Source organism: Harmonia axyridis, chromosome 5, assembly GCF_914767665.1.
Source record: "Harmonia axyridis chromosome 5, icHarAxyr1.1, whole genome shotgun sequence".
Lineage (NCBI taxonomy): Eukaryota > Metazoa > Arthropoda > Insecta > Coleoptera > Coccinellidae > Harmonia > Harmonia axyridis.
The window spans coordinates 13,937,747-13,948,934 of NC_059505.1; the positions used below are offsets into that span (position 1 = coordinate 13,937,747).

Sequence of the window (11,188 nt, forward strand, 5' to 3'; positions counted from 1 at the left end):
GTCCAAGTATAATTCCAATTAAAAGACTCTGCTCTATATCTCCAAAACGATAATTGATTTATAATTAAATGGGACACCCTATATATGACTCGACTACAATTATACAATAGACACAAAATGCATGCGTTATAGGAGCGCAACTAGTGTATAAGTTGGGCTAACCACATAGGGAACTGAGTTGTCTCCGTTCCCTAACGGATTAAGGCAACTGGTTGCGCTAGCCCCTTATATTATTATATTAGGAAACGGAAAAATGCTTCCCGGCGGGTGATTTAAAAGTGTTCGAATTGCGTAAGGTTTCTTGGACTGTAGGTTGACGCGGTTCTCAGTTGAAGAAGCCACGTCGACTCAGTATGTTCGAGATTGAGTAGTGCATTTTTCGCCATTAGACGTCTCAAGCAAGTACTCTGATTTGTGTCTATTATTCTTAGGCCTACTCTCACCTGGGCTACAAACTTTGTGTTATGGGGAGGATCCTTCTTGAGTCATCATGCATTCATCGCACAGAAAAAATCATACGACTCATAGATACATATATATATTTTTTGACGGAATCTATGCAGTGTATTCCGTCTTAGAGAAGGAATAAAATATTATTATTATTAATTAATTCCACCTTTTCAATATTATAAACTCCAAGAGAAAGATTTATTTATAGTTTATTTTTTTACAATAACAAATATCAGAGAAGAAAGTTCAATAATAAATATAATATATAACAATAATTGGCAGTCAGACCTTATAGTCGCTTTCAATTTGATTTGAAATCAATATAGTTAATAACACTCTGAGAAAGGCCTGCTAAGTAGAATAGAATCAATCCTTGCTCTTTGGAGCCTCAATTTCTTTGGTGTTGAATCCCTGAAGCGTTATATATAATTATATAAATAATATACATATTAATATAAAAATTTTTTGTGGTATTCTTCAATTCTGTGTGAAATCATAAAGCTAATTCTTCAATTCAAGTTCTTCATCTGATTAGTTGACAGTTATCTTTTCTCACCAAGAAAAAAATCTGCATGCATGCCTATATTCATGAAATTATGTTTTTTTTATTGAAAACGAATTATGAGAATTTTATGGGTTTAATTAATCTGACAGAATATTGAATTGAATCACAATCAACATCAATTTTCATAAAATTGTGATTTTGCTACAAAACAATTTTTGTTCTCTGGTCATTAGTGATAAGCATAATAACATTTAGTTATTTCCACACCCGTATTTTTTTCGCAGTTACTTTTTCAAGCACCTTTATTACTTCAGTTATTTTAACTACTACCATAGAAAACTTTCAAACATGAATTGATTTTTGCTTTCATAGTGAAATCTTCAACATATACAGAAATATTGCATTAACATATATATAATAATATTATTATAATACTATTTCTGTTAGTAGAACGCTCTGAGATCAACAAGAGTCCCTTTTTAGAAGTACATATAATTTTTGAAAAATGTATGCAGTTTCATGAGAAAATTATATAACTGTGTACTTGCAAGCAAATTCTTTACCTTATCTTTCAAATTTTCAATAGAATTCTTTAGACTACCTAGGTAGTATGGTCGACTGGGAGGTTGACTGTGGTGCCGAGGGTACCAGGTTAAATTGAATTCTTTATTGCATAGATTCAACAGAGTCCATATTCAACAACATTTTCTTTAATGCAGCCTTTTCTTCCTCTGTTTTCAAGTTAGCACAATACTTTTCCAACTTTTGCTCTTGATATTTTTTTATGAACTGAAAACAGTGTCTAAGAGTAGCCCCAATGTACAGTGTGACAATGTGGGCTTTATATGGACCTATATTTCCTACAAAATTCATTGCACTACCGACAAGTTTATGAGGACCATGTCTACATCTAACTATTCCAATTCTCGTCAAAGCATTACAATATTTCACAATAAAGCCAGATCTACTACAGGCCACACCGAAATCACCATGTAGGTGTTGAATTGCACCAGTAATCGCACCATACAAATTAGCTGGATGTAAATTCAATGGAGCATCCTTAGGGACATCTGTTGCTTTAATTTTGATTATGAAATATCTGAAATGTAAAAATTAATACAACAATAATATATAATTGAAGTCTTTTGATTTCTTACCTATTCTTGTGTCTAACCATTTCGTCACCATTCACATATATACTTTCTATTGAATATCAGATTAAATTCACAATTCACATATATACTTTCTTAGAATATCAAATTATATTACGAATTACTTATTTACAAATTGTTTGATATAACTTCTACTCTGTTATCTGTGGAGTGTGGATAGAACTGTTTACAATTTTATTGAGGTTAAAAATAAAACCACAGAATATCAATTTGATATAGTTTTTCTTCTTTCCATCTGCTTTGTTCTTTAATGGATCTGATTGAAAAAAGTTGACAGGAAGTTGGATAATTGTTTAATGAATCTTTCTATTATACATCGTCAATGTTTCGAATCCTGTTACTTCTCCATTCTATGATAAATTAGGGCGAGTTCGGAAAGTTATGGTGGAATGGTGGATTTATGCACCGTACTAAGGACTAAGAACTATGAACTAAGAACTAAACCTAAGAATTCAGTGGCGTTTATGCACTCTCTTGTTAGTTCTTAGTTAAGGTATGCGCACGTGCTCGAACTACTTTCTATTTGTTCTATACTTTGATGTTTGACGTTGATATTTATTGTGAAAAAATTAAATTTAATTTTTTCTAATACTCCTAATACTTTTCATCGATAAACACGAATAAATAACATAAAATGATAGAAACTGGTACTCGTTAATTTTGAAAATCTAAGGGGCGCACGTGTACTTCTATATTTTACCTGAGTCCTTAGTTCTTAGTTAATAGTTAGCCTGCTAGTGTTAGTTCTTAGGAAACGTGCATAAACGCCCTCATTGATTTGTTAGCGTTCAATTCTTAGGTCTTAGTTCTTAGGTTTAGTCTTAGTTCTTAGGACTGGTGCATAAATCCACCATTAGCGCTGTTGAATGCGCTGAAAGAAATGCGCTTTACAGCGCCGAACCAGCAAAATGCTGAAGAAAGAGCGCTGCATTCTATGCTGAATTATAGATTCACGTTTTTACAACGAAATAATGGTTTTAATGTCTGTGAATTTATATAAGAAATATTATATTGTGCAACAAGTGGGGAAAGTCCAACTTTTCTCGCGAGTGTGGAAGTTTGTGGCACGAGCCTGAAAGGCGAGTGCCGCAAACACACGAGCGAGAAAAGGACTTTCTCCACATGTTGCACACTATACTTTTCCTACAACTGCACAAATTTCAATAATTCAAGTAATAGACTTGATTCAAATCAAAATGGCCTTCGTTGACAGTATGTGCTAATTTATTGCGTTTCTATAGAAACGACTCAAATGCCCAATTTCATTGGTCTACCAAGCGAGGTGTTGGCAAAGTGCCGTGGGGAATACGCTACTTTTCATAGCAGTTGTAGGAAAACTAATTTTCACGGCATGCAGAAAATTAGTTTTCCTACAACTGCTATGAAAAGTAGCGTATTCTCCACAGCTTACTCAATTTCAAAACTATGTATTGCTCATACTGTGGGAAATATTATTCCCCACGGCACTTTGCCAACACCTCGCTTGGTAGACCAATGAAATTGGGCATTTGAGTCGTTTCTATAGAAACGCAACAAATCTTCTTATACTATTTCAACGACAGTTCAAATCAATAATTAGATTAATCTAATGTATTTACCCATATAAAAGTATCTCTATTTATTGCCTTGAAAAGCGAATACATAATTATTTTAAAAATATATTCTTTTTGTTTCAAGATGAGCACATCTATGTCCGAGGTTCATCATTTATCTATCCGCTTTGTCGGTGTCGCCCCTTATTTGTCATCTGTGATTTTTGCATTCCTAATCGGTATACACTTACTCGTTGTTTTCGAATTTTTGTTTCATTCTCGTCACAAAATTTCAATACTGTAGTTATCAAAGTACTGAACTAAGTAATTCGCAGACCGTCACAGTCTCTAGCAGGGGCAAGTGGGGCGAGTGGCACCCCCTGCGAAATGGAACCACAAGGCCAGGCAATTCGTTAAGGAACACTCGGGGCAACAGCTTGGACGCATCGAGAATCGATTCTCCCGCTCAAACCCAAACTCGAAGACGGCATTGGACGAGAGAGATGATTGTGTCTTATCAATGCATATTATAACGTCACTGAGGGAGAGACAAAGACAAAGAAGTATGCCGACAAGCTGATGGAGAAATGGCTGGAGAACTATCCAGACAAATTGTTAACCGGGAAACACCTAATCGCGCAAATAAAGAACATCAAGAATCGACAACTGCTGGCCCCTGGACGAGCTGGAAGCGATAAAGGCTAGCGCAATCAAGAAATCACCAAAGAAGAAACTGGATGATATCCGGAGGAGCATTCACAGGAGAAGCAGTTCACATCACCTGACGTTGAGAACACTGTGTCATCAATGCCACAGGAGACAATACCAGAAGCGCCAATCCTTGAAATTTTGCAGCTCTTGGATGAAGAAAGCACAAAGTGGGAAGGCATCGAGTTAAGAAATAGGCCAAAAATTGAGAAATTACAACAAAATAAAGAGACCAAAATCGCTATCACAACAATGAACGATACTCTCGAGACAACACTGAGCGATATGACCACCTTCGAAGAACTCTGCCACAAAGTATATTGCGCTGCTAAAATAACCAACATCATTCAGGGCACATCATCACGAACACCAAATCAAGAAAACCGTCAACAGAGGACGCCACCATGGAAGGAACGAATAGAAAGAAGGATAACAACTCTTCGAAAAGAAATAAGCGTCCTTCTGGTTAACCGAAAAGTGAGTAAAAAAGTCGAGAAGAAAGTGTGGGCATACCCCCGAAAGTTAAAGATTGAAAAAGACGGACAACACCATCAACACCTGAGAACACATATGGAAACACTGAAGTAAAAAATAGCTGCGCTGGGAAATAGACTCAGGAGATACAACAAGAGAACTCAAAGGTATCAAGAAAACAACCTCTTCAAAAATAACCAGCGAGAATTTTTCAGGCGACTTTCGGGCGGACACAGTGACCAACAAGCTACTTCGCCTGACACGAACAAGATGCAGCAATACTGGTCGGACACCTGGACACAGGAAGGCAGCCACAACACCGAGGCTACATGGATAAAGGCGGAAAAAAGTGCACATCTTGACCTTACAGAAATGACTGAGATTACTATAACGGAAGAAGACGTGAAAGCAACAGTCAGGAGACTCAAGAACTGGTCAGTAGCTGGTGTGGATGGAATCCACAATTTCTGGTGGAAGTCACTAACAGTGACCCATAAAGTGAGCAATAAAAGACCCAACGACAATTCCTCTTTATTTTACACTTGGCACGACACTCGTAAAAACCAAGAAAGGAGATCTAAGAAATCTGAAAAACTACAGATCCATTACCTGTCTACTTGCGATTTATAAGATACTCACATCGACCATTGGCCACAAGATTAATACCCACATCAAAACTAACAACATAATGCCCTGGGAACAGAATGGATGTAAAAGTAATGCTCGAGGAAGCAAAGAGCTACTAGTAATCGATAATGCTGTCACTAAGCAGGCGAAGAAAAGGCTGAAGAATATAAATAAATAAATAAATGACGTCTTTATTTCACAAAAGAAAATAGAGAAATACATGAACCCATCACCTAGCAGCGGAAGGCGAAGTCTAGCAGACTGCTATTCAAACTCAACCCTCCCCAAACCGGCAATGAGCTAGCATCCAACAAGTACATAATAATTAACAAGTCAGCAAAATATACCTACATATAAAACAAAATATGAAATGTATACCCAATGAGCACCCGAATCCCACAGCATGAAGATTACAACCATATACACACCCTTGAAATAACATACATCGATTATTGCTCACACAACAAATACTTTTTAACTTTATACTTGAACTTATTATTATTCAACAATTTGAACTCATTCGGTAGGGAGTTGTAAAATGTTATTGACTGAAAGATGAAACTTCTCTGAAATAAAGCCGTTTTATGTCTCGGCACTATACAAATTTATCCTAAAATCTTGTAACTCTCGAATGAACGTTACTATGACGAACGAATCTCTTCCTAAGCAATAAAGGTGGAGCCTCGGCATTACAAAGAAGCTTATGAGTGAAAGTACCTAGGTGATAATTTCGCCTCGATTCCATAAAAAGACTCTCATCCTCCCTGATTTTATAACTAATAGGATCATACTTCTTTACACCATGAACACCTGAAACACGATTTCTGCACTCTTTGTATTCTATCGCGATTAATCTTAGTCAAACACGGCCCATAGATAAAATCACAATATGTGAATTGGGATAAGACAAGAGATTCACAAAGAGTTCTCTTGGTCTTCATATCAAGTATATGCCGGTTGGGGTATATAAGTCTCAAGTTTGAATATGCCCTCATGAGTAAAGTCTTTAGATGTTCTGAAAAGCGTAAATCAGTATCCATTATTAAACCCAAATTTTTAGCGACATCAGTGAATTCCAAGCGATGATTATTCAATTCAATATCGGGTGTCCCAAGGTGAGTGGCCTATTAGATTATTATGGAAACTATAGATAGTAAAGATTTCAAATTTTGTGGATAGATATTTGGCCATGTAAGGTACATTTTTAAAATAATTTCACATTTCCAGTGTTGCCGGATGTACGACAATTTGGCAACAACTTTGTTATTTTGAATGGGACATCCGGTATTTCTATTTTTTTTATGATACTCCATGAAATATTAAATCTATTCACTCTTACTTTTCCATCCCTATCTTTAACGGTTTTTGAGTTATTAATTATTTTTCGAAATTTTAGATCAAATTGCCGTATTACGAAAATGACTCTAGTTCGCTCAATATTTGAGATTTAAGTCAGAAATTTTGCAAGTCGTTAGATATTGATCTGATCTGTGTCACTGCTTTTGAATTATGGTTGTCAATAATACAGGACGGACCAAAAAAAATCATCATTTGCCAAGTTACAAAATTGTAAAAAAGTCTATTTTTTCAAATTAGATACCTAGTATATTTTTCAATTTTTGGAATCAGTACAACACACTCTACAATTTTCCTATTCACGTCCCTATACATATCTCAACTGGATTCCGAGTTATATGGCGTATATCTTTCTTGAGCCATTATTTATAGAAAAATCTCGGAACAAAACACCTGTTAGACAATAATTGTTTATTTTGACATTTATGGATTGAATATATCGATCTATGAACGACATCGAGAAAATAACAATACAAAAGAAATTAATGCTTATTGAATCAATGTGAAATCTAATAAACGCATATAACTCGGAATCCAGTTGAGATAGGTATAGGGACGTGAATAGGAAAATTGTAGAGTGTGTTGTACTGATTCCAAAAATTGAAAAATATACTAGGTGTCTAATTTGAAAAAATAGACTTTTTTACAATTTTGTAACTTGGCAAATGATGATTTTTTTGGTCCGTCCTGTAATATTGAAAACCATAATTCAAAAGCAGTGACACAGATCAGATCAATATCTAACGACTTGCAAAATTTCTGACTCAAATCTCAAATATTGAGCGAACTAGAGTCATTTTCGTAATACGGCAATTTGATCTAAAATTTCGAAAAATAATTAATAACTCAAAAACGATTGAAGATAGGGATGGAAAAGTAAGAGTGAATAGATTTAATATTTTATGGAGTATCATAAAAAAATAGAAATACCGGATGTCCCATTCAAAATAACAAAGTTGTTGCCAAATTGTCGTACATCTGGCAACACTGGAAATGTGAAATTATTTTAAAATGTACCTTACATGGCCAAATATCTATCCACAAAATCTGAAATCTTTACCATCAATAGTTTCCATAATAATCTAATAGGCCACTCACCTTGGGACACCCGATATACATATTTGATTTGAGGAAACTAGCAGTATATTTGTTGGCAAAACACATTACCTTTGACTTCCCTGGATTGAGGACTAAATTATGTTAGGTAGATAGTTCTTGCAGAAAATGTAAAATATTGTTGATTACACGAGAAGCCTCTTCATATGATTCTTTAGGAAAATGATAATATAGTTGGAAGTCATCTGCGTAAGCTAGTAATTTGCAATGGGTTATAGATATTTTATTATGTCAGCAGTATAAGTTATGAATAGCAATGGTCCAAGCACTGAACCTTGGGGTACACCAGCAAGAATTTCAGTCGGAGATGACAAAGTATTATTTCTGGATATATACTGAGTTCTGTTACTTAAGTAAGATCTGATCAATTGCAACGACGTAAGATCAAACCCGTAATATTTCATTTTAGCAATCAACAATTCATGGTTGATTGTGTCAAAATCATCTCAGTAGCGTGGATCGACTACCAAAAAGCGTTCGATTCGGTTCCACACTCATGGCTGCTCGAAATACTCAAAATCTATAAAGTCCATCCTGAGGTAATACAACTGCTAAAGTGCCTGACAGAGCCGTATTTAGGTACTAAAGTGCCTGTGGCAATATGTTAGACAGCGCCCCCCATTTTCGAAGATTTTTTCCACCCATTATATTTTCTTATAGTGTTTTTTTATTCATAATTTAAGTCATAAAAAGGTTTGAAATAATAAACATTATATAATATTATACAGGGTGTACATGAATAGTTGCGAAAAAATTCAGGGAGCAATTCCTTGTCAAAAATTAGGGTGGGTCTTTCATATAAACTTTTTTTGCGCCTCCCTCTCCTTAGTTACAGCTCTCTAAAGATGGCTCCCGAAAAGTAGTTTTCAATTTGTGAAAAGTTTATAATTTTTTTTTGTTCCATTCATTTTATATATAGTTTATTTGAAGAATCACCCTATTATTTGAGAAGAAATCTGCCCTAAATTTTTTCGCAACTCATCATAAACACCTTGTATATTCTGTTATTTTTATTGAAACCATTGAAATAGGTATATACGTTTCATATAGGTACATATGAAAAGATAACTCCTGAAGATCTTAAAACCGATCGTTATAAAATTGCCGCACTCAATAATATTATAGTACCGTTTGTCGAAGAAACACCGACAAGTTTGATAAAGCGCAAAAAACTCGTGAAAATAGGGGTAATAACACATGTCGACGCTCGACCGTAATATTTATGATCTGGACACGGCACCTTTGAACATGCCGACGCTCAAGAGAAATATTTATGACTAGATTACGGCACGCTTGGACATAGCCCTATTTATATTATTTCTTCCCTTAAACTAGAGTATTCTTGATCCCGAGATCATTTTAGGCTTAGTACAAAATTCTATGGAAGGCTAGCAATATTTTGAATGTTTCCAGATTCCTCGGCATTATTCGATGCTGGGTGTATACATGAACGAATTGTGATCTTTGAATTTATTCCGCCTGGAGCTTCAATATTTTTTTCTTTTGATATTTTTGGGCGCCCCTGTGGGCCTTGCGCCCGTGGCGAGTGCCACCTTTGCCACGCCCTGGATACGGTACTGCACTAGAGAATAGTGTACCTACCTATATAGATATAACGAGTTCGAAGGAAAAATATTTTTGAAAGCTCTTACAATATAATAAGAACTACACAAGTTCCTACAAACATCATCAACAAGATTGATACGAATGATAGCGACATGTAGACCAAAGAGTCAGATGATTGCAAGTCTCCAGAAGGAACATTTAAAATCAGTCGTCCACTTGAATCACGAGTTGAAAGTAAATTAGATCAGTTTTGTTGAAATTCAATAATTCAAAAAGGAATTAAATCTCCAGATAAATTAAAAATATCTATATATAGGGTGTCCCATCAAAAAATTAAGACGAAAAACTCATTGTCTTCAAAACGGATGACATTTTTGAGAAGCCGATAATGGAATACTTTTTGACAAATATGCAGATAAAAAACTGCGTTGAAAAATATAGGGAATATAGAAACACTAACTTTCCTCTATATTTCTGAAACGGTAATTAATTTCTATGATTTGTTATGTTAAAAAGCTCATGAATGATCAATAAGCATATATATATATATATTTGCTATCATTAAAGGTGAATTCTTCCATTGAATTTAATTTAAGTTTCTTTTTTTTTTCTTATTTTCTCAGTGCCACTCTCGAATTTTGGGTTAGGTGTGAGAACAGGTGGGGGTTGTACAGAAATGTGCAATTACCCACACTGAACCTCGCCCTATTTATTTGTATGATATATTTTCTGTAACTAATGTCTAAATAATAAAGACCTTTATTATTATCTGTCTCTGGACAGATAATAATAAAGGTCTTTATAGACCTTTATTATTATTATTATTATTATTATATCATATAAACTATAAAAACTACTGAAAAAAAAATTTTAGAATTTTTTGAATATCTCGAACAGAAACCGAAATATACCGAAATATGTATAAGAAATTGTTATTTTTCAGAAATGCCCTGTAACTCGAGAACAAATCGAGAAATCTATGATCTGGTTTCTAATATCTTATCATTTCAAAAAAAGAGGTCGGGAGACCTTGATGATTTTTTCTATATTATAGGTTTCGAGATGCTTTCAGTGAGCATCGATTTTGGGACACCTTGTACGTGACTTGCATCATAGGTATTACTTACATTGCAGGATAACTGCTTGAAAAAAATTATAGCAGTTACTTTCATTGACTTCATTTGAATGCCTCAAATCCAAAGGTAAATTGAAAAGTAAGGATATGATGATAACTCACACATTGCGTATACATTAAATTATAAAAAAATATTATAATTGATTGTAGGTAATGAAAACACTTCTTATATGAATAGAATGATAAGATCGGATAAGATGGACATGCGGAAATAGAATAGTTTCTCTAATATTTTTTATTTTTTTGAGGATTCAAAATTCTGATTGGAGAAAAACGAAAATTTATCATAGAACTGCACCAAAAACGGAATAGAAGTCGGCAAAATTTATCGAAGATTACGCCGACAAGCCCAATGTTTGAGTTTTAGCGTCAATAATTCGTAAAAAGTACTACCTATGAGTAGGGGATTACGAGTCATCTGATATATTTATGAATTCAATTAATGCATAATGCGGCACCATCGATAGTTTTTTGATGTTCAATTTGTCTGTATTTCTTTAGGTTATTTCTGATTGAATTACATTCTCTGGTACTTTTTGATCAATCT

At 34.5% G+C, this 11,188-nt stretch overlaps 2 protein-coding genes across 3 annotated transcripts; one reads left to right on the forward strand and one right to left on the reverse strand.

The window, feature by feature from the left end:
• Positions 1-642: 642 nt before the first annotated feature.
• LOC123680534 (ribonuclease P/MRP protein subunit POP5) lies at positions 643-2,412 on the reverse strand. 2 transcript variants are annotated; one of them, XR_006747528.1, is made up of 3 exons: positions 2,113-2,412; positions 1,519-2,054; positions 643-861 (listed from the first exon to the last, which is right to left on the reverse strand). XR_006747528.1 is itself a non-coding variant. In XM_045618472.1 (2 exons), the coding sequence occupies exons 1-2, from the start codon at positions 2,130-2,132 to the stop codon at positions 1,622-1,624; spliced, it is 453 nt and encodes a 150-aa protein (XP_045474428.1). In that variant the 5' UTR covers positions 2,133-2,412; the 3' UTR covers positions 868-1,621. The 2 variants fall into 2 exon arrangements, 1 of the variants encoding a protein (XP_045474428.1); XM_045618472.1 differs by lacking the exon at positions 643-861 and having other exon boundaries at positions 868-2,054.
• Positions 2,413-4,466: 2,054 nt separating this feature from the next.
• Positions 4,467-5,471, forward strand: LOC123680263. Its single transcript, XM_045618065.1, has 2 exons — positions 4,467-4,951; positions 5,057-5,471. Exons 1-2 carry the CDS (start codon positions 4,467-4,469, stop codon positions 5,469-5,471), a joined length of 900 nt encoding a protein of 299 aa, XP_045474021.1.
• The last annotated feature ends 5,717 nt before the right edge of the window (positions 5,472-11,188 follow it).

What these genes read in the sequence shown, in the direction of transcription:
- LOC123680534 (XM_045618472.1), bottom strand. Translation starts at nt 2,132, where the DNA reads ATGGTTAGACACAAGAATAG. An exon ending in ATGGTTAGACACAAGAATAG is followed by an intron (nt 2,055 to 2,112) that starts GTAAGAAATCAA and finishes TTTACATTTCAG; the next exon opens with ATATTTCATAATCAAAATTA.
- LOC123680263 (XM_045618065.1), top strand. Translation starts at nt 4,467, where the DNA reads ATGCCACAGGAGACAATACCAGAAGCGCCAATCCTTGAAATTTTGCAG. An exon ending in ACACATATGGAAACACTGAA is followed by an intron (nt 4,952 to 5,056) that starts GTAAAAAATAGC and finishes AGAATTTTTCAG; the next exon opens with GCGACTTTCGGGCGGACACA.